This window comes from Anser anser (assembly GCF_964211835.1).
Source record: "Anser anser genome assembly, chromosome: 7".
In the NCBI taxonomy this organism is placed as follows: Eukaryota; Metazoa; Chordata; class Aves; order Anseriformes; family Anatidae; genus Anser; species Anser anser.
Window position 1 is genome coordinate 28,373,201 of NC_139727.1, and position 24,095 is coordinate 28,397,295.

A 24,095-nucleotide genomic window follows, 5' to 3' on the forward strand; every position below is an offset into this window, starting at 1 on the left:
TAGAGAATGCTGGCATCCCAGAGCTCAGCTTACCCACCCACAAGCTTCCTCATGCAGGTTCAGCCAGCACCATTTTTGGTCTGTAGGTCACGGCACACGAAGCATCTGTTATTGCCAACAGCAGGTGAAATGTTCTCCCATGTCCCAGGAGGAAGTTGTAGGTTGCAGGTTCTTGACAAGGACATTAGGCTTCTCACTCAGGGAGTTCTTACCTTTCGGTCCCAGCTGTAGACGAGAAAGGATACACCGGTCCTTTACATAACATAGCATTTTCCATCATCACCACCTACAGAAAAGCATACTGCAAGCAGCCAGCTCTGAGCACACCGTGGCATCTTGGAACGACTGGTTGCCTCCCGGCACTGTACGAGAAGGGTTTCAAAGCACCTCCCCCAGGAACACGCTATTTTCTGCCATAATTTCTGCCAAATCCCCACCACCCACTTTTCTACTGTTAATGTTTCCCTTGGAAGAAAACAGACATCTTACAATTTCATTTCAAAATAGATTATTTCATCAAGCAAAAAGAAAATATAAGCTCTTTTCCACTTTTTTTTTTGATAGATCACTGTTGCTTTAACACAAATATATCATTATATTACATCAAAATCCAGTAAAAAATGGTGATACAGCTTCAGCAAGAATTTTGCAGCTGCAGGGCAACCAATCACTATCATCTTTCACCTTAGATAGGATTACCATTCATCTCTCAAAAACAAAATTGGACCTGTTCAGTGATTAAATTTGCATCTATGACAACTTTCTGAAACCTCAGCAAACATAAGTATCTGTTAGCTCATTCAGCAGTGGTCTCAGAAATGACACGGGCAAAATTCAACTTACCATCACCTTGCTTCTCTTTGTGCTGAATTGGTTAGCGTTACATAAAAGGAGGTAGAAAAACAAATAGAAGCAAAAGTGATGAGAATGTGCTGTTTGCAACATTCTCTCCATCTTTCAGCAAGTATCTATCGCAGCGGAACAAGTATATTTTAAAGTACTTAAATATTTAGTCTGGCACCTGGTGCCCTCTCTATCAAGCGTGCAGCACATTAGAAGATTCACGTGGACAACTTATCTTCCCTTTAAAACAAAAGATAATGCACAAAAACCTCCTGCGCCTCTGTTAATAGTTCCTCTCTCAACTGCTGGAGTGAATCCCCGCTCAGTGTCTGGATGGAGCACAGATTGCATAATGGCGCACCACACTGAAGAAAAGCCAAAAAAAAAGCCTGGGGTGTAATTTTGATTTGCTAGCAATTGATATCACACGTTAACATAAATCACTGCACACACGAGCTGGATGATTCCCTGAAAAGAAATTCAACAGAATAGCATCAGACAGCTTGAGGGATTTTTCACTGAAGCTCATCGGTTGTTTTACATTTATGGAAGTAAGTGTTAAGGGTTCTCCTGGCTTGTGTGCCTCTCTGGTGGTAATACAGATCAAGGCTGGGTGCAATAGCAGCATTCAGAAAATATTATTTTATACATTGCTATCACAGTGCCCCTCCATTTTAAAAACAGCTCAGCTGCACATTTCACTAGCCTCTTGAACCGTATCTTGTTACACTAAATCTAGGTAAAACAAAACCCAGAACATAACCAACATGACTCATGGCTTGATGGTAGCTTGATTCTGCATTTCTGAGAACTCCTGACACTAGGGCTCATGGTCTCCTCTTGCTGGGAGTTAGTAGATCCATAAAGCGACTCAGAATTATGCTGCAGTACAAATGGTATTTAATTAGGTTCTGTCTTAGCCGTGCCATTGGTAAGTAGATAACCAGAAAATGAAACCAGAGTTATTTCATTAAGTGAGGAAATGATATAGCGTCTGTGAACTAACAAGTCCAAGCACACCTTCCTCTCGCTTCCTGAGCGTGAAGCTGGCTCATCTCCCATGAGGACAGAGATGCCATCCCATAGACGGTCTGCTGTTACAGCTCTTCTATCATCAGAACCAGAAGTGACTGGAGGAAAGCCAAGGTTAAAAGGAGACCAGCAGAAATAAACAGCAGCGGGAGAGCTGAAGGAAGATTGGCACATTTTAAAGCAAGCAGGCTGATTATCTTTATGCAGGAAACTGCGCAGCCCACATTTCAGCCTTGGCAATTGCCAAAGGTCACCCCCGCTGCATGCTGATGTGCCAAGCAGAGCCCCAGGGGGTGCAGCAGGAGCTGGAGAGCAGATAAAGCATCAGCACCTTGAGGGTAGGCTTTAACGTAGAAGAAAGCAGGATGTTCAGCCAGAAAGCTAAGCTAAGAATATGCTTTCTGAAGGCAACTGAGGAAGAAAAGGGAAGAAGTGAACAAATATGAAATAAAAGAGGTCACTAAGGGCTCATAATAAAACATCCTAGGTAACAAAATTGCACTGAAGCTTTAATCGACCTCTCATTAAGCCACTGAAAGAGTGAAAAAAGAAGTCTTGATCATCTACATTTTTACTAGCATTTGATTTACCCGACAGATAAAGTACAAAGATATTTCAGAAACAGTAGCTACCAATTTAGCAGTTTACCTAGACTGATCAGTCATTAATTTTTATTTATTAAGACAGAGACTGACATTCACCTCAGAGGCAGTGGCAATGTTGTCATCTTGAAGCTATGCAGAATTCAAATTTATGTCCTTCTACAATAATGCTATCAGCTTCTATATAGCTGTTTAGCTCAGAAAACAAGCCCTTCAGTAGGCATGAAGTTCAAGCCAGGACTAGGAGAGAATTTGCAACATAAAATGTGAATATACTGCTTTTTTTTTAAGCATAGAGCTATATATAAACAAAACCGTAAGTAGTGAAGAACCAAGAAGAGACAGTATTGTCAAGACAGATACTCTGTATAAAGCCAGGATGATCAGAATGGCAGAGAAAGACCTGGTTCACAGGGGACTTCACAACCACCAGAAACATGAACAAAAATAATTTAGTGGCTTTGACAAAGAGATGTCTGCATTAAGCACAAAAAAAAGTCTTGTAACTACATAGGCCCTGTATCTGTGTTGAAAAATCAATTGGAGATTCTGTAGCCACCTTTCTGAAAGCCACCTTTCACCATTACACCTTATAACTGAAGTTTGTGATTCTAACAACCCCAGAGCACATCCACTAGTTTCAATATTAAATTGCTACAATTTTGAGGTTAACAGAGGTAGCATGGAATGGAAATATGAGAGCTCAATTTAAAATTGGCTAAAATAAACTTTATTTTACTGTTACAATATATAATCTCTTATCAACACAAGTCACAAAGTGTTTTACAAAATAATCCCATTTTCTGCTGCATTTTAAACACTGATTTTGTACAAACTTCGAAAGTAAAATAGGAAACCGTAATTATAAATGTTTGTTAATTTTTTTAGGAGCTTCACAGGAATTACTTCAACTAAGACTTTATCTTATGGTGTCATCTTCACAGGCAAAACTGCACATTTATTGTAAAGACCTGAGGAAGGATTCATGAAAGCTTTCTTTAGACAAAAGATACCAGTATTCCCAGGTTGACAGCACAGCAGTGAATATGACAGGGAGCAAATGCATTTGAGCTAACTTAGGCACCCTGAAATGCCTTACAAAGAAATCGCCACCCCCTTTACTACATTGACCATCAAGGGAGCCTGGTACCTTACAGCAGCTTTCACAGATCTCTCCCACATGTATGACTGAGAGCGCAGCAAGACCGTAACATACAAAGCTCTGATCCTTAATGCTGCACAAGAAACAGTGGAAATCTTAAACAGAACTTGAGATATCATAATTATCACAAAACCCTAGCATTTTTATGTTAATTAAAAAAAAAAAGATATCTATTATCTTCTGGGAATCTGGTAGTAGTAACAGGCACGTACTATGTTATTTAACATCCTCAAACCTGGTCTGCACTAATACACATTAGAAAGAGTGGAAAAAGCTACTATTTTTTCACTGCTGCTAGAAAGATGTGTGCTAAGATTAAAGAACCTGTATTCCTGCTAGTCAAGTCATTTGACAGATTTTACGTGACAGCAGAACCAAGCTGACAGTAATTATTGTAAATACAGCAAGCAGGTAGAAAGAGGTGCTACGTTTTTTTTTCCATGCATAGTTTAAACAGCTTACAGCCAGCTCATCTCCATTAAGAGTAGAGATGCATGATCCACCATTTGGTATAAGTCAAGCTACCAGCAAATCTATCTCCAGTGCAAACAAAATTGTTTTTCTTGAAGAAAAACAAGTAAATTTAATGCTACTTCTAGAAAAAATGTTTGTGATACATTATTTTCTACCTATTTTGGTCTGCATTTCAAGAGTTCCCTTCTCCCTAAATCACATCTGAAGACAAATGATCACTATTCACTTTTTTCCACCAAATGACCGTCTCCTCCCCAGAACACATTATACTGCCCACTGAAGATCATCCCTGAGAGCACTGCTCTAGCTAGACACTTAGAAAGTAAGCAAAGTCCTATAGCTTAGAGGAAAAGGGCTGCTCACCCTGTGAGATCTTGTGGTTTTAGGAAGTATTTAAAGAAATGCAGCAACTCTGAGCGTTTAAAGTCCCTGAGCTGAGTGAAATTTTAAGACAGTCATTTTTAACACAAAGCATAGCATAGCAACATCCATAGCTGTACCTACAGAAGCCTTTTTTTTTTTTTTTTTTTTACAGTGATAAAGTCAGATGTTAAATTACAAGCATACAGCAGTTAGCAGTGGTTCCTTTTACTTGCTTCCGGTCACAGAAAATACGATGGCCTTCTTTGGTGAGAAACAGCAGTGAAGAAGCTTGATGACTTTGGATTCTTTCACCTTCTGATGTATTAGCAATCTAAGTTATGTTTAGCGGAGACACCACGAGGCCATAGTGCAGTACAAGTAAGCCATCCTAGAGAGAAGAGAGATAAACTGTGTTATCATATCACCTTCTCCATGAGGCATTTCCATCACAGCCCGATATGACACTTGTGTGGCAGAACTGCAGCTTCAACCTCCCTCATTTCAGAGCATTCCCCTTCCATAAGAGGAATGCAATTTTTTAAGTATTATAATGGAATTGTCTCATTTTCATATAATAGGCTCCCTTTACAACTTATATTGCTTTCCACATGATACTACAAGGCAGAATAAATCACTTAAATAGCTCTAGAACGAGCTGCCAAAATCTGGCCATTAACTCAGGACACCAAAAGTCAAAAAGACACAGAAAGAGAATGCAGGAAGAGAGAGAGGAAACACATAGTTGCCTGAGCATGCAACTCAGATTCCAACTTCTAATGTTAATTTTATTAAATTCACTGGTGGCTCTACCTTACTTTTTGCAGCTCTACTACCTTTAACAACTGCGATAACTAAAATAGAAAGACAACATAACAGATCATATGGAAAGTAAAACTTTTTATTTATTTTTAAATAGGAAAGCATTGTTTACATCTCTACAAGCTAGCCAGAGTCTTGAGTGTGTCAGTAACACATTTAATATAATTCTGTCAGTTTTTTCCTTATGCAGAAATAGTTAGAGAAACTTATGGTGCCAGCTTACCATTTCTTCCTAATTCTAGATGCACAACTAAACACTTCTTAAATCCCCGTGCTTCTACTGAAGTTAACAAAAGAACCTTTCACCTGTGAGATGGGATACTTCCTGACTCATTAATGTCTTACTTATGTCACTTAATTCACACGCACAGCTGGTGAAAGGTCTAGCAGTTAGTCTGCTTCCACCTCTGAAACCTGTTCCTGCTACTGATCCTCTGGGAATCTGACTTGTCACGTTAGACCTATTTATATGAACAGGCTTTAATAAATGTTTTCTTTTGAAGAGAGAAATGCATTAATCACAGCTGACGTGTTAGAATTTCTACCGTATTTTGTTGTTGATGTTTTTATCCGTTAACATTAGGACCTGAGATATGTTCCACAGAAGGTACAGTTCTGTGTGAAGGGGCGCATTTAAAAAAAACAAAACCCACGAACTTTATCGTGACTTGCTCAGTCACTTTCAAATCCACAAACTTTGCATCTGCAAGTCAAATCCAAGGGAAATAAAATCCAAGCACTTTGTTTCTGATCTCCAATCTTGATCATATGACTGATATCATTGTGTCCAATGATTCAAAGGGATTAAAATGCAGGCACTGAGAAAAGTGGGTCAAAGTATTCTTTTGTATGAACTGTCAAGAATGACATTTACTCCATGCCTGACAAAGTGGGGTGACTGCATTGCAAGGTGGAGATAAGAGAGCTTGTCTTCACTTCTTGTTAGGTGGAACAAGTCCTTCGAAGTTCCTTACCAACCTCTTGGCACACAGTATGTTGCTATACCTTCACAAAGCCATATTTATACTCATTGTGCCTGCTGGCTACTTCCATAGAAAAAAATAAAGCACATTCAAAATTCCTTTAAGACAACTGTGATCAAAACAATTTTCCTCTATGAAAAAGTTGCTTAAAGAGAAGAAATATTTGCAAGAAAAAATGCTACAATGTATTCTTTGATTAATGAGTTTTCAAATGGACCTATTTGGCAATAGGACATTTACAGAAGTTAGCTATTTACACAGGAAATATCCTTCTTAAACCAAAGGCCAAGCCAAATGCAACTACTTCTGTACAAAGAGAAGCTGAGACTTAATCCAGTACTGGTGTTGCATACTCTGTAATTGGTCTCTTTTCAGATATTATACGTTTTTATGTCTGTTCAGCTGCTTTCTCTAGATACTATTCTGAAAAGGAAATCTAAAAAGAAAATGAGATCTCACTGCTTATTATAGATCTCAAATCAGAATAATTCATATGTGCCCAAAGAAAAGCAAAATGAAGTACAAACCCTTCTGACAGCAACCCCCCACCCACAGGGTTTTGCCACAAGCTTGTAGACCTGGCCTAAAATGGAAAATATCCTGCCCGTTAAAGCCTTATATAAACTTTAAAGTGGAGCTGAATGACAGAAATATCATAGCATAAGCACTTCTTGATGTTTTAAGAGCAGCAGTGACAAGAAGCGCCCCACTTTCCAAATTCAATATCCCCACAGCAAAGAGTAAAACACTTCCATACCAGATGCGCGCTAGAGGGTCACACTGATTAAATCAGATCACTGCTCTTACTGCCTAGCTCAGGAGACACTAAAAAAATACAATGAGATTGGGTTACAAAAAGGTGAGAGTTACAAAGAGAGCAGTATAATCTGCAAGACCTCTGTGCCAAGGGCCAGGGACATAAAAGAAACTTCTCTCTTTAGCTTTTCCCATGTGTGAGCTCATTATATCCATCAGTGACGCAGAGCTTTGAGAAGGACAATTTCAGACAGGAGAAAATAACCAGCAGCTTGGCTCATGTTGCATTTGTGCAGCAGAGGGGACGAAGGTAATGCAGGGAAGAAATTATATGCCTATGTAATTAACAACAAGCTTCCTTCCTCAGCTACTTGATCAAACTCTTAATCAAGGCAGATCTCAATGCTTGGTAGCAAAATTGAGCCTTTCAAAAAATTCTGTCAGTCTTTGCAGGAAATTTACTCCTTGCAGTAAACTTCAGAAGTTTTAGTTTTAAAAATTAAGCAGTTACTTCTTTTCATATTAATTCTCTGCAGTAACATTTGTATTTTTCTTCCCTAAATAGAGTTAAAAATCACATTTCAAGCTAATTAGAGAGGTTCAACCAACAACCCCATTTCATAAACCTTAAATTGTCTTTAAATCTACGAGGCTGTAACAAATCTGTAAAACTGTACTTGCTGCACATAAGTGCACTTAACACGATTAAAAACAGGTGTGTGAAGTAAAAAGTTTTTTTTTTAAAGCCTTCTATCAAGTACTCAAAAATTAACGTTAGTCATTTACATTCAACCACTAATAGTTACCTATTTACTCCAATTACAGCAACATAAATAAGTTAGTATGGGGTCTGTATTAGGAATACTTATTCTACCATCAGATTGTAGTCCCGAAGCTGGGAAAAAATAAGAAAACCCTGAAGAAGGTTGAACATTTAATCTTCCAGCACTCGTTGGAAAGGCACGTAGTAATTCTGAACAGCTAAATCCCACTGTCTTGCAGCTGTATTATACTAGGCCAGATTGGTTAGGGCTTTGAGCAAACTGGTCTAGTTATCCCTGCCCATTGCAGGGGTGGTGGAATTAAATGACCTACAAGGTCTCTTCCAAACAAACCATTCTATGATTCTATGTTAATTTAATCATGCTCTGAGACAGCATTACACACAGATGCTCAGTATGGAAAAAAGACAAACCCAAAAATCAAAACACAAAACAACTGTGAGCATTTTAATAACTATTTAGGAGGAGTTAAACCCCCTAAAACATTACAGTGATCATGGCCCAGAAAAATAAATCACAACGTCTGTTATGCTGCACTGAATTCTGAGAAACTTTTCCAATGTAAATACTGCCAAAGGCATAAATTTGAACACGCATTCTTTGACAAAGTGAAAATTATCTGCCTTTCTGAACCAACTTTTCCTCAGCAATGAGAGTAACTGCTGACATGAATGAACTTGCAAGTGGAAAAAAAGCAACTCAAAACAGGTAATTTTCTCCTCTAACAGTGACTGTACTCAAAAACCAAAACAAAACAAAGAACATTTTGCATAAGCTGAAAACGTTTTCTAAGTGACATCTTCAGATAAGTTAGTGTTACCTAATAGTTTAAATAATATTCTAATTTAAACCAGAAAACTTAGCACAAAGCCCCAGCCGCCATACATACCTGTACAGCACTCTCTCCTATGACTTGCCGGATTTCCCTCAGCGTCTGGTAGTGTTCTAGTAGGTGATCACCACATATTATGTCGACCTGTGAAAGACCACAAAAACAGTCAAATTCAACCTACCCTTAAACTAGCAAAAAAATACAATTAAGCCCTTTACATTTGATATTTCATAAAGTAAATCCAATATTGTTTGAAAGAGTTGAATTCTAGCGTGTTTGACGCCACAGGCATCTTGACCTTTGCTGTTCAAACGCGTTTAGCATGCACAGCCCTAATGCTCTCCCCAAATTAGGGCTCACTTCTGGATCAGAGAAGACAGTTTGGTTCGCTCCCAGTTGGGCATGTCCACTAAAAAACTGTTTAGGAATAGCTGTGATGGATTCAATGGGAATTTAGATCACATATTAAAATGATCCCACAAACATCCTGAGTCATTCATCAGCTGCAAAATAAGGGCAAGTTGTCAGTGCTACTAGCAAGAAATGAGCCAGCGCTTCCTTCACTCTTACCGTGAGTGAGAAAATGTATGAGTAAGTCTGCTTAACAAGACTGCTTGGAAGAAGGGTCTGAATAAAAAAGAATAAGCTCACTGTATGCCTCTGTCAGCAAATACTTTTCACACAGTCCTTCTTCAAAATGCAATCAATACTTCTGCGATGCAAGTGAAGGGCATATTCTGCAATTCTAACGTCCTCTACTGCAGCTAAACCATGTCAGTGATGTCTGCAATTCTGGAGGTGGCACTTTTGTTAAGTAACTGCCCACAAAGACTGTTACTTTGGGAAAAAATAGATTCAGACTGAGGTATTCTGAATGCCTCGACTATTATGAAAAATAAGCTTCTTTATTAGAGCAGCTAACACAGCACCGTCTCTCTCACAGCTACAGCTTGGTTATATCCTCCTTATTAGCAATTCCTAGACATGGAAACCAGAGGGCCGTCACCTGAATTACAATGACCAAACCTCAAAATCAAGAGTGCTGACAAGATGCTGTTCCACAGCTTTCAGCAGCGAGCAAGATTACGCTTTGCCACTGCACTAGTCAGGAAGCAGACTGCAGTATCATACATGTACTCTTACATGGTTTCTCTTATATAGTCTTCCACAATAGGATGTACTTTGTGCTTCAGTGCAACTTGTCTGTATTTATGCTCTTCTGCATTCTGACCCACTACCTCTCTCCTGTTCTTCATGAAAAGATTTAGGTCTGCTCACGCTGGCAGGCTATTATTCTCAGAAACCGGAACACAAGAATTCTAATCCTTAGAGACTCGGAACAGGTTTATTTACTTCATCTATATAGTGTGAGAATAATGCAGAATACTCCATTCGTGCTAGACTTAATCTTAAATAATAATTCCAAAATGTGCAGAAGATGTAAATTGTGTAATATTACTTCTCCTTTTAGATTCTAGGAGGAAGCAGCAAGAAAAAGCCTGGATATAACATTAAAAATTTATTAGATATTGATCCACATACATACACATGAATATATATTTAACATCAACATTTGGCCTTTTTAAGAAACATATCTTTTTGTTTTTGAAAGCTGGTTATAGTTATTTCTCCTGTTTCCCTTGCATTCTAGCCTCTAGATTTATTACTCTAGAAGGACAGACATATCTGCTTTGCTTTCCAGTGATGAGTTCAATTACTTCTGTTTCATAAGGCTACTTACATGATTTTTGTACCATAAAGTACTGAAAACTCAATTTTGTTTTCACTGGTACATAATATGCATACAGACACACTTTATATTTTCTATAAAAATAGAAAAAATAACCTATTTACCCAATATATGATATAAACAGACATAGGGGCAACTGCTGATGAGCTTTCCAAACAGAATGAGAATTCTTGTTTCAAAATATCCCACTGTTCATCCTCCAGCTGTTCCACTTTCAAATAGCAGTCATTAAACATCAGTGTCTTCTAATATATTTAGAATTTTTTCTCATTCACCTCCTCATAGTGCTCAGAATGCCAAATGCAATCATCAAATTCTAGCACCGAAAGCAGAATTTCTGCTAGCTAATTGTTATGCTAGAATTCATTCTGCTAGGACAAAAAAAAAAAATATACAATGAAAAAAATCCTAGTTCAGCATGGAAAGCAGTTGCAAAATGTATGTCTCAGAGCAATCCTTGTGCCTTAAAAAAAATAATATATTCTGTTATGAAGGATGCACCAGCAACAGAAGTGGTATAGATCTACTACAGTCTTGACTAGCTGGGAAAATCAAAGCCAACTAGTAGTACTGACTCCTAGTGAGATAGCGGGAAGTATAAATTCACCTTTTGTTGAAAGGAAAATTGAAGGTGTATCTCCTTAATAACTCGGTCACAGCTTTTAAAATTCTTATTAAAATAAAGCAGCCTTTCCGTTATGGCAATTATTTTCATTAAGTGACACGTTTACTGCACTCAAGAGCTATTTATATAACAAACATGATAACAGGCAACTGTAAGTTAATGCTTACCAAGTAAGCTGAAGTTAAAATGGAAAGCTGTCATATACAGGACATTCCTCATAAGATTAATCCCAAGGGGAAATTTGGCCTAGAAAGCATTAGATCTCAGATCAATAGTTTCTATGCCAACCCATATTATCCAGGGAAGGACAAAGAAAAAATTTTGGAGGTCAGCATGAGTATCTGGGCTAGTTATTCAAATGCTGGCAAGGCTTTTCATTTCCCTTAGCTGTGATTTTCTTTTCAAAAGGTACCAGAAACCATCTGTTTCAGCGTCTAAAAATTACCCAAAAAATACATTTTTGGAAAGGAAGTCTATGAAATTATCAGCTAAGACCCAGTAACCTTTACCCACTAACAGTGGATTAGAAAGTGGTGAAGTCCAAGCAGAAAGTAACTAACGGGGAAAATAATTTTCAAGTTACCTCTATTAGATAATCTCAAGATCACAAAATCTGAAAGACACCCAAAACACAGGTCTAGCTTGATTTTGAAAGATTGGTTTTCAATTTCATCTGCTGAAATCTTACGTGGCACTTCAGAAACTCTATGCAAATAATAATGAGAACTTAAACGTGTTGCAAATTACGTGGGAGAGCTGTTCCTTGAGGATCACAACACTTCAACAGAATACTTACTCAAAAAACCCTATGTTACTTCTACACTCTTATGAGCAACAGAAACATAGGCATTACATTGATCACAGCAAACTAATACATGCTATTACAAGTGGCATACCTGACAAGCAGGGTCCAGATCCATTTTTCTTCTGAGGAACTTCTCCACATGTCCAATTGTTGCCTCCCCTGAAACACGCACAAACTTCTTTTCCAAAGGCTGTAAAGAACAAATTCAAGATCTTAAGACCCTGTACATATTCAGCCACCATCCCTGGCAAACTCCAAACCTGACTGAAGGCCCATTAACAGCTGAAGACAGCTTAAGTTTTGGACCTTTCTTTGATATACTTCCAGATTACCTCATACAGATGAGACTAAATGTGTATTAACAGATTCCATGTTCAAGCTTCCTGCTGTTTTAAACAAAAAATAACCACCTATTGACTTCAGTCCTATTTTACTATTGAAGTAGTGGAGAATAAGATTTCCTTTAAATTCAGCACAAAAACTGGTATTACGCAGCATTTTAAGAACTCTGCTCCCCTTCAGTCCCAGAAAGCAATTACTCAGAAGCGTAAGAGACTTCCAAAAATTTGCTTCTTTTCCACAAATCAGGCTTGTGCATCAAACATGAATTCACATAGGTAAACCGTATCATTTTGTAACCAAAGGACCTTAAGTTCCTTGGCATGCTAGAAGTATTATGACTCAGGCTGGAATCGACTTAACAGTCCATGACATTCTAGAATCAATTAAAATAAACTACTACGCAGAACACAAGGGCAAGACTGGTCTGAAACCTTTTTGCATAATTTCTAAATACTTTCATAGCAAGGACTGCAACAAGATGACATTTATTATGTTGACCTCCACAATTTTAATGGGTTTCTTCTCTGTGGATAAAATTTTAAAACAGCTGACTGGCGATACAGGCAGCAAAGCAAATAGGCACAAAGGCAAAGCAGATGACTGCATTCAGAGTGATAAATGGATTCCCTTTTGTGTCAATTAATTGGATTTTTATGTTAACTTCTGAACAGCTGTGATTTACTATCCAGGTTCATCATATTCTTTCCATTTGAAAAAAGGGTGGAGGGGGAGGGGGTCAAAGACTGCCCTTGAATTCAATCACAAATTAAGATACATATCTGTGATAAGTGTGTTTTTGGAACAATAGTTTGATTTATTCACGTATAAGAGCTAGAAATGCCAGTCAGACCTGATCTAGGCTGATGCAAACTTGATTATGCTGGGTTTATGCTTGCTGCATATATAAATGATGGTTTATGGCCAAAAGCCTTGCCTTTTAACCTGTTCTCTCCTTCCACCTCCGGAAAAAATATAAAGAAAGACAAAAAGGAAACCCTTCATATATGAAGTTCAATACATAGTTCAGAAAGATACGGTAGATAAGAAAGAATAATGGTAAAAAAGGATCAGGGTATGTTTTGTGAGAAATGCATAAGAGGGATTTGGAAGGCTGATGAGTAAACCTCTTGATCATAAAACAGAAAAAAAAAAGGCATGAAAATGCAGACAAAAGGCAGGGAAGAAATACAGTGAAGCAGGAAGTTAATATGCAACAAAGAAATCAAAAATGCAGTAGAATAAATATCAGTTAAGAGATGTAGTATTTCTTAAAAATCATACAGGAATCTAAATATGCACAAATACAGAATGGCACTTTAGTCTATGGATGGTAGGATTATAAGCAGTACAGAACTATTCACTGTGAGTAAAGGTGGGCAGCCCTTCACCTTCTACATCTTCAGAACACTAGAGTTAAAGCGAGTGGAGGTACACTACGGCTTAAAAGGGAAAGACACACAAAATCACTTTTCTGGGCCACAAACACTCCTTAATGATGTTAGAGCAAGTATTTTTTTTTAAAAGGCAAAACTATTCCTGTTGGGATGGCATGCACCTAAAAGAGTATCAGAGAAAATAAGTGTCTGACACAACCATTAATATCAGAAAACGTAAGTTAATAAAATGGTTGAACTGCCCTACAGTTATTCTTGTTGGGTTCAAAATGAACAGGACGAAAAACAAACCAGAAAGAAGGGCAAATAAGATCCAGGAAGGATAGCAGGTGATAGAGAGGTAAGAAGAATATAAAAACAAACAATAGTGTGACAGGTAATGAGTAAAAAAGAGTAACAAAATGCTGTGTAGGTGCAGGGGTATAACAGGTGAAGAAAATTATCCATGCATATTTTCAGGAACATTGCTCCCCTTCTATAGATTAACTTCTATTTATGAAGCTGAACTTATATTTCAACTCTGTGATTATTAAATGTTACTTCTTTATTTGAGAGTTTGAAATTGCTTGCTAAGCTCTGATAATAACAAATGTGGTTAGTATTAAAAAGAGCAGGAGTAACTGCAGTCATACCTAGTATTTCAGATTTGTGCCTGAAAATATACTTATTTAAAAGATCAACTCAGCTGAAAACAAAGGAAATTGGTTAAAAAAATGGAACTAGGACAATCCATATTTCCATTAGTAACACACTTTTTGATCAAATTCTTCAACAGTAAAATTGGAGTTTTGTTGCTAACAATACCAGTAAAATGCTCTTATATTCTGTGCCATTCTATCTCTTGATTCCTACATACAATGAAATACAATGAAAGATAAAATGCAACATACACTGTATAATTTATAATTATATCTCCTTCTTGCTCCTAAATAGAATCTTTTTCTAAATGTTTAGCCAAAATAGTGGAATGACATACTCTGCACATCTCTAATTACAGCCTATGAAATAATTATCGCAGTACACAATGTGCAGTTAATCTACAGTTTTTTTTTTTTTTAAACACCAATTCAGCTCAGTCTATACTGGAAGAAGAGACATTCTTTAGCGAGGATTGGGAAAGCTATTTGTTGTTTAGTAGAATGACCACCATTCAGACAACTAATTTTGTTAGTGAAGGAACATAGAAAAGAATAAATTTGCTGCAGACTAAGGAAGTGCTTTGTACTGTCCAGAAAACTTGCATCATTTTTCTTGTTTTAATTTCAATCATATATCAAAATAGACTGTTTTTGTGCTTTGGGTGATGCTTCCTCTGAATAACCTAGGTGAGCTTTCCACTGCCATTAGGCAATCTTCTTCAAAAACAGGTTTTTAAGAGAATGACTACACCGTTGTTTAAGATTCTGAGAAAAGATATACTAATGCACCTTTTAGAAGGAGTTGCAAGAATAACAACCTAGAATCAGCCAGGTGAAGTTTCATCAACATAATTCCCATTCTCCCAACAGAATTTTAGTTTCCTAGCCTTGGAAGCATTCTCCTACTCTGCAATGCTACACATCGATAGGCTTGACCATACATTCTAATGCAGGATTATTCATTTATGCTATGCTGGTGAAAGTTCAGGCTGCATTCAATGTAAGAAAAACAAAGAAACTAAATTAGGTACATTCAGGTTACACATATTTCTGAAGTAAACCATAAGAGAAAGATTCAAATCACATCTGCACCTTAAAATTCCCTGTGCCTTCGTTAGCTCTGAAAAACAAGAGAAGAGTAAACACAATCAATATTGCTAAGGTTAACAGTTAGGAACACCCTCAAGCTCTTTTCCTTACAATAATGACTTGCTGATTTAATAGTCTGACACACCAGGCTTATTTTTGAATCAGACTCTTCCTTTCATTAAATTCTAATATATAAAACAATATTACACTGAAGTTATATATCTTTCCCACCAAGCCCTTATTTGGTTCCCCATTTCTTTTTTGTGAATTCAGCTATTTATGACTTTAAAGTTTGTCTACATGAAATGGAAAATAAATCAACACATCCTAAAGCCATATTTTACACACAATAACATTGGTTTTCATGGGAACAGGCTGTAATATTAATGCTGTTTAAACATCCACACTTCATTATCCTTGATGTTTGGAACTTTAACAGACAGTACCTAAATGCTGCTGACAGAACATGCCCAACCACTAACGAGGCTTTCTGGGCCAGTGGTTGGCCTTCCAGACTATTTATAATCACAGGATTAACGGTATTACTATCTAGGAACTCAGAAAAGCAGCAGGTGCCTTTCTGGAAGGTAAAACACGCAGAGGGTAGCAAATGACCAAATTCCTACCTGCCTTCAATAGAAGTTCATTGATTTACACAGCCTGAGCACGTGACTCAGTTATCTAGGCTCCACATCTCCATCCTGTAGGGCAGCATATCAATTTCTCAATGAATTAAGCACAGCTCATGACATTCCCTTACTCTTGTATTATTTTAGCAAGTACATATGTATAGCAAGGTTAAATTGCAGTATTTCGCTGCATTGGAAAAGGCAAAAATCAAATAGCACTATAAATTAACTATATTTCTACTGACCATTTGCTTGCATAGCAAGCATTTGTAATGCTTGTGCAGACCACACGTTAGCATGGCACTTCAAATTACTGTAATTAGATAACTCCACCTCTAAATACGTACAAACCATCGGACAGACTTAAAAACTATCACCAACTTCTGCCACTGAATTGAAATTTAAAATTACTAAGAAGCGAACATACAAGCTTTTCCACTCCTGCTGTCATTTTCTTTGATATAGTTCCCCTGCCACAGGAGACTATTTACTATACTCTAAAGACATAACATAGACGATCTAAAGCTTTCAAAGTAAAAATTCCTGCTGGATTGCCCAATCTATTCTGAGTTTTCTTTATACAAAGAGCTTTCTTAACATCTCATTGCCAAGATAAACTGTTTGATTTTGACCTTTGAAGAAAACAGATTAACCCTTAAACATAAGGTATAAGATAAGATCAAAGGCTAAAAAATGTTTCAAAAATAAATTGCCACAGATGTTAAGCCATCATCCTTTTTTGTTCCAATCCTTCTGTGCTTCCTTCCATACAAATAACGAAAACACAGTGGACAGTTTCACATGCTATAGATGTTATTTGCACATTCATGCTTGCTTTGCTGCTAGCACTAGAATGGAAGCTTGAAATAAAACTACCAAAAAAACCAAATACAACACGGATTAAAAAGTCATCTTGTTCCACACACAGGCACGTACATGTTTAATTAGTTTTGAGATCTGAGGTGTCTGACTACTACTCTTGCTCTGAAAAAAAAAAAAAACAAAAGAAAAATGTACCTGCTGAGAATCATTGGGGGCCACAGGGGGAGTAACCGGTAGCCTTTCACAGCAGAGATCTAAATCGAAGTACTTTTGCCACAATGAATTCAAACTGTATCTAATCCTGCAGTCAAGATAATCTAAGGAAGCTTTCTATAGAGCGATCAAGAAACAGTGTTCCAACCTGAAAGGGACATACTTGGAATAAAATTTAATTTCAGTTATTAAAGTCATTTTTACATTGTAACCGGCAAGGAATCACTCAGACATGGGAGTGTTGGTGTAAGCATGCTCCTTCTGCCACCTGGCGGGCCAGCCCTGCAGTACCTGTCACAGGTCTCAGAATGAGCATCCCTCCTACTCATGTCTAGATGCTAACCTGAGATACAGTCACAGCTGAGGCAATAAAATAACCACATGTATATTCCTAGCCCAACACAAACGTAGGGTAAATGGCATTAGATTTAGTATTTTCTACTGAAATTTCAGTCAAAGCGTTTTAATTTATGTCTGTATGCATCCATCTAATCACATTTTAACCAACAAGGTAACAAATCATGCCTGAGCACTAGGACCACTGGGACCCTGCATTAATTATATCATGAGGCTTATACAACATTCATTAAAGAAGAAAAGCCGTTATAAATACGATTAAAAACTATCTTTTAATGCTCGCTAGACAATACACATTGAATAGCTGTGTCTTTGCTTTCCTCTCCTTGTTCAATATGTGATTTTGTTTTACTTACAACAATCCTACTGGTTATGTGAAAGCATTAATTTCCTCCTAGTCTCACTTATGCCAACGTCTGAATGTATTCCCACACTATCCTACACAGCAGAATAGCAATATAATACCTTGTTTAAAAAGAGGAACCTGAGACAGACTGTGTCAAAAAGTAACCAAGGATGGCACGTGCTCAGTTTGAGACAACTAAAACTGGATATGACTGTAGAACACTTCATACTACTGTTTTAGTCACGACTCCCACTGCTTCAAGCTGTATTTGTGAGCAGGAGGCACCCCTGCAAGTCACGCATATAGGAAACTAACACAGAAGTCAATTATGTGGAGTCACAAGCGTTTTTCATGGCACAGGCAGGAATTCTTCCCTAGATGTTTAGCTGTAAGCCCTGCTTTCTACAATCTCCTGTCTCATCCATTTAAAGAAGTAAGAAAGCCACATGATGGTTAACCACACTTAAAACAAATAAGCCACCCCACCTACATGATAAAAATCTATCCATACAAGAATTTTTTTACGCTCTGAATAAAGCGAGGCAGCAGAAACACTGGATGTAAGATGCAAAAAAGCTAGGACATGAAGTCAAACCAAGTTGATACGCTTTGCTCATAGTTTTCCAGTTTGTGAGGCCTTCGTTTTCCGTCATTTGTGTAAATTAGTTTGCAATAATTATGTATCAAACTCTCTGAACATGTTGTGCAGACAGGCCAAAAGCAGAGGCAATCTGCATAGAGGGGTATGCGCTGCACAAGAGTCAAGCCACTTCCCCCCTGCACAGTTAAAGCTTTTAATCCACATTACTTCTCAATCACTGCCATGTAAATCTGCATATGGGCAAAGCAATACAATTTCTGCTTCCTGTGTTCCTGAAAACAGCTCAAACGTCTGGGCTGGAATTTCTACCCCCCACCCCTCAAGCTATAGCTAAAAGGTGATGCCCAATACAAAAGCTTCAGTGTAAGTCATTAAAGCCTTGGAAACTATCAGGCTAACTTAATAATAGACAGCACTGTTAGTCTCATTTATATCATTTAGGGAATTAGCACTCTTGCTGCTCGGGTTTCCTAGCTTGTTTTGGTCAGATAAATTTACAATAAAACTTGCTTCTTATGAATTATCAAACCACCAATTGCATTTGACAGATTCCTTGTAGGTCTCAAGTTCCTAGCACCTTGTCAGAGAAGTTCCTTAGCCCTAAACGTTGGAAGATAGTAAGTACATCAAGAACGTATTTCTACTGAAGTAGCATGATGTCTACGTGCATACTGTTTACAAGTACTGAAGTGGTAAAAACCTGACTGCAGTAAGTGATCTATATTGCTCAGCAAAGCAGAGAAAAAGACTCTCCTAGGCACAGAGCATCAGGCAGACACTATATTTTGTAACTAGGAGTAGAGTATTTTAGTCACTTGTGTCTTGTTGCTGTACCTTGAAGGAACTGTACTGTACTGCCCAAAACATTAATACTATGCCAATTTCAGAGATGTTTCTTTGCTTCCTTTTTCCCTAGTTCAGGAGGGCTACAACCCTTTCTGGTGAGGTGTCATTAGAATACGTGATTTTTCTGGCTAATAAAAGCATGTCATCATGTACAGTTGTAGCCCCCTAGTTCCACGAGCAAGTCCTAGTATAGTCATCATTAACGGTACTGCCACCTACAGGGATTTAGGAAGCACAAGAGAGGTATTTTGTTATTCAGTTTACTGAGACTATACTATTTTGTTGAAAATAAAAGGAATTCTCATAAATTTTAAAGCTCTACACCTTTTAGAAATCTATTTTCATAGGAAGATACTTTAAATATTTAACCTTATCTGCCTCATCTAAGGTATTTGTAGTTGGCTGTCACTATTGCACAGTAAGCCAAAACCAGCCCCCCACCTGCTACTCAAGGTGGAAGAAGTACGCACTCAAAGAAAACTAAGAGCCCTCACATCAGCCACTTGTTTTTCCATTTGCCCCCAACTCACCCGATGAATTCCAGAAGTATTGAGATGTCAAGTTCTGGTGGGATCCGGAACACAGAGCCCAGAACTTTTCGAGGTCTTCCTCTGCTCGCTGGAACTGGCTGTGGGACAGCTAAAATATTCAAATAGCCAAAATGCAAACACAACTTGAAATAAAAACAGCATAAGACACTAATGTGTGCCAACCAAAACTGATGAGCTCACGGGAAGAAAGTGCCCATGAAATTCATCCTAATTTTTTTTTTCCAAATCAGCTGTTTATACTTTTCATCCTGGCTATTTGAACCAGCATTGTATTAGCTTTCAGCTCAGCATCTCTCCAAACACAGGTTTATTTGACAGTAAGACAAAAATAACTAAGATAATCCCTCGTCTGTCTATGGATGTTCAAGTTCTTATTTTTACACCTTCTTCACTTCTAATGTTTATTAAGGGCTAGAAAATACTATCTGCACATACTTTATATATATTTTCCTGGGTGGAGGTGAAATATAATCTGTAAAAATACCCAACCACAATCTGGGCTTAAGTGTTGCTCATTTCATCTTCTATTTGTGTAATTTGAGAACTATGAAAACCAGAAATCTCATACTTTCATTACCACCTATTTTCTTTAGTTGTGAGCTAATATTTCAAGGAAAGCTAAGATAACTGGGATAGTAAATATTTCCTTAACAGCGTCCTCTAAATGATTAAAACTCACCTGGTTTGGGCACTTCTAATCCTCTTTCTTTATAGAAGTCATGCATTTGCTTTTTTTCTCCTGAGAAAAGAAACCAAAACAATACAGAAAAGATTAGAATGTTATTTCAGATGCTGAGAACATTCATACAGTTTCCATTTATCAGAGCTGAAATGCTTTTCAAGTGCCTACAGACCTCCATTATCACTAGTATTCCATACAAAGTTGGGCCACTTAAAATACCTGGACTCAGATTTTGTTAGTAAAAACTGAAAAAAAAAATGGAGAAGTGGGACAAAAACCATACTGAAATAACTGCACAAAGAAGTATCCTACTGGCTGTCATTACTCTTCCTTTCATATCATCTATAGCCCATGTATATAGTCCACTAGACATGTATGTTTCACTCAGTCCACCCTAGCGTAATGGACATGTGACAGTGAACGCGCCTAATAAATCAGTAAAAAAACATAGAAGTGGGGAGAAAAAAAAAGCATTTGAGAGAATCAGTCAGTCCCAGTCCCAGCAACTTTTTTTTTTCCCAACTGAGACAAATGAACTATTGATTAGATGGAATGCCATTTTCTTTAAATAAAAATACAAGGCATGACTACAAAATATTATCTGTATGTGTATTTGTATACAATAATGCCTGCGTTGCATTAGAGAGCAAAACAAAACATCTTCAGCACAGTGACTGCTTGGTCCATCATCAGAATGGATGCTTTTTCCCATTTCGGTGTTTTTCAGGGAAAAACACAAAAAATAGAGTTGTCATTTTAAAAATAAAATGTGTATTAGCATGCAGACAACTACACCTGGAATAGCAATTTAATAACAAAGTTAGCTGCAGCATCACTGCTCTTTCATTGTAGTAATTAAAAATAAAACTTCCCGATCACTGTTCCATATTATGTTTCATTCTACACATATTCACCTGTCCAGGGTACATATGGCTATGCATAACAGTAGTTTATGGCCAGAAAGATGCCAGTTTGCACAGATAATTCATTAAGATTTATAACCAAATGTTATGGAATTATTTTAAGGAGCTAAGAGTTAAAAATGAGACTTCAAATAACCGTCCTTTCTGCTCATGCTTTGAAACTCTAGATGGCAATAAAGAAATGGACTTACTTTCCTCTAAATTGACAACTAATTTATAGACTATGTCTTGTAGCTGCCGGTCCAGCCTATCAAAGAGAATAAAAACAAAAGTGTATTTAATGTAAAACATTCTGTATTATCCCAAATTGGGAGAAAACCACCAAACATACTGTTGAAATATTACATACATAAAAGTGACAGAGCAGCAACTCTACCTGCCTTAATTCATGTCCTCACAACAGAGCTCCAATAGAAGCCATAAAGTTAAAAAACAAACAAACAAACAAACCATCACCCTTCAAGAATTGCTTAAGAAACCAAAACTCCATTTTTATAGTTAAAAACTAAACCATGCCAACAAAAGCTTGGTCTAAAAGACAATCAAAGCAAATAGCTAAGATCTCATATCATCTGTAATGCTGTGCAAATGCATAAAAACACCCAGGGTGGAAGGGTAAACATTCCCTAGAAAGGGAAAAGAATTTCAGAAAACAAGAAACTGAATAATTTTACTTTTGCTATTAAGCTTATACAAACAAAGAACACTATCTCTCTTGTAACTGTTTCTTCATTTGAAATAGGAAAGCACTATACAGGCACGGAAAATGAAACATTTAAAAGCAAAACAGCAAAACTCAACTGAAGTTACACCTACAAAAGTGGCACAAACTTATTACCTGATATTATAAAGGGGCTGTGTCTGATGTACAACTATATTGCATTTTGGACATCTGTTGCTATAGTAGAAGTGTCTCACTATGCAGCTTTTACAAACTGTAAAGAAAAGAAGTCCATTAAGACACATGTCCATTATACAACAGCATCTGTTTAAGCAAGAGAAACAATTACATCTAGTCTTGTCTAATCAGGTTTGTCAGAGACAAAATGAAGTCTTCCAGTGACTCTATCAAACTTAAGTAAACAGCAGCTACCTGCCCGTATGGCATACAGTACTCCTAAATATTTGTACATTATAATCCTACTTATATATGTATATATTTTAAAAGTCTGATACGTATTGCAAATTCTTAGAGTCTGCTTAAAAACATAACGTATGTAATAGTTCTGTTTTTGTTTTACGTGGGCTTCCTGTTTCTCTATATAATATTCCTTTCTTCCCTCTCAGCTTGGGTAACTAAGCTGACTTAATGATTTTATGATGCTTGACATATCCACAAATGCATTTTCCTCAAGGAAATACACAACAAGAATAAACACAACACATGCTCACTATAAATAGCAAATTACCTTTGTGAAGCCAGAACACCTGAACACCTGATTCTTGTTTGAATTTGCATCTAGATTCTTAGAATGGAAGTACCGGTACTCACAGGTGTGCAGACACTCTGTAATAGTTGTAGCATCAATAAAGTAACCTTTGCAGATGGAACAGAGGATGTAAGGGGTCAACTCTGCCAGGTTGATCATCCGCTACGAACAAAAAGAGTTGATAAGAGTTTAAATATAGAGGCTAAGATGTGAAGTTATGCATTTGCAGCTTCTGAAATATCACATCCCTAAACCATGAAAAAGTTACAGAAAAAATTACAGAAATGGGTTTTCCTAAGAGGTCAAACATTTGTCGTATAAAGCTCTTTTCTAAAGACTTCTGCCTAGTTTTCAGAATTGACCTTTTTTGTGGTCAGTGATCCATGGTGATCCAGTGTATTTCATGAATCCAATTTATTTCATGAGCTGCTTAAAAGCAAACCACAAACAAATCTTTTGGGAAAAATGATTCTGAATACACTGTGTAAGAAAATATCAAACACTCAGCAAGCTTGAAGTGAATGCTAGTGGCAAATAAAATCATTATTTGGAAAGCGATCAGTGAACGCATAACTAGCGCTGCCTCCTGTTTCTGTATGCAGTTAGAATTTATATCGCTACGTATGGAAGTGTGCAACGAAGTTTTGGCGCTCCAGGTTCTGGTTACGAGGTGCATTTATGAGGACTGTACACACGGAGTTTCCCTGCCAGAAGCCTGTCACTTCCCCAAAGGCCAGCTTTAGCAATGGTTTAGCTCTGGGTGCTGTGCCTGAGGAAGCCAGGCGCCTTTTTACACCCTCCCCTCCCCCCGCTCCCCTCAGAGCTCCGCCATGGCGGCGGCAGCGCGCGCCCCCGCCTCGAGCCGCACGCGCCCGCCGGCGGCGCGGGGCACGCCGGGAGCGGGGCCCTGCCGCGCGACACGGCCGCCCCCCGCCTCACACCGCTCCCGCTCCGCTACCTCCCGGTCGTCGTCCGAGTCGAGCTCCCCGTCGTCCGTCCCGAAGCGGGCCCCGGGGTCCCCCTCGAGCTCCTCTTCCTCCATCTCCTCCTCCTCATCGTCCTCGTCGTCCTCCTCGTCGTCGCCGCTGGACTCGGAGCGGCTCCGCTCGAACTCGAACGGGACGGAGTGCGACCCCGAGCAGCTGGGGGCCCCCTCCATCTCCCGGTCCTCCTCGGCGGGCCCCGCGGCCGCCCCGTCGCCGCCCGACAGCCCCGACAGCACGGAGCCGGCGTCCGCCTCCGCCTCCATCGCTCGGGGTGGGGGGCGGGCACCGGGGGCAAACGCGGGGCCGGCGGCTGGCTGCCCGCGGGGGGTGCTGGGAGTCGTAGTCCGCCAGGACACCCGCGGCGCGGCACCCGCCCCGCACAGCGCTCCCCTAGCCCTTCACCGCGCTGCCGTAAACC

The 24,095-nt window shown here is 38.4% G+C and overlaps 1 protein-coding gene across 4 annotated transcripts; it reads right to left on the reverse strand.

Moving 5' to 3' along the window:
- Positions 1 to 3,184: 3,184 nt before the first annotated feature.
- On the reverse strand, positions 3,185 to 24,090 carry PCGF6 (polycomb group ring finger 6). 4 transcript variants are annotated; one of them, XR_014587048.1, is made up of 11 exons: positions 23,650 to 24,090; positions 22,754 to 22,853; positions 22,100 to 22,196; positions 21,453 to 21,508; positions 20,336 to 20,395; positions 19,636 to 19,744; positions 15,295 to 15,322; positions 11,920 to 12,018; positions 8,706 to 8,792; positions 7,036 to 7,103; positions 4,725 to 4,864 (listed from the first exon to the last, which is right to left on the reverse strand). XR_014587048.1 is itself a non-coding variant. In XM_083845031.1 (10 exons), the coding sequence occupies exons 1-10, from the start codon at positions 23,938 to 23,940 to the stop codon at positions 4,808 to 4,810; spliced, it is 984 nt and encodes a 327-aa protein (XP_083701157.1). In that variant the 5' UTR covers positions 23,941 to 24,090; the 3' UTR covers positions 3,185 to 4,807. The 4 variants fall into 4 exon arrangements, 1 of the variants encoding a protein (XP_083701157.1); XM_083845031.1 differs by lacking the exon at positions 7,036 to 7,103 and having other exon boundaries at positions 3,185 to 4,864; XR_014587047.1 differs by lacking the exons at positions 7,036 to 7,103; positions 15,295 to 15,322 and having other exon boundaries at positions 3,185 to 4,864.
- Between the last annotated feature and the right edge of the window lie 5 nt (positions 24,091 to 24,095).

What these genes read in the sequence shown, in the direction of transcription:
- PCGF6 (XM_083845031.1), bottom strand. Translation starts at nt 23,940, where the DNA reads ATGGAGGCGGAGGCGGACGCCGGCTCCGTGCTGTCGGGGCTGTCGGGC. An exon ending in TACAGAGTGTCTGCACACCT is followed by an intron (nt 22,197 to 22,753) that starts GTGAGTACCGGT and finishes TTTTCTTTACAG; the next exon opens with TTTGTAAAAGCTGCATAGTG. An exon ending in CAGCCCCTTTATAATATCAG is followed by an intron (nt 21,509 to 22,099) that starts GTAATAAGTTTG and finishes TCTCTTTGATAG; the next exon opens with GCTGGACCGGCAGCTACAAG.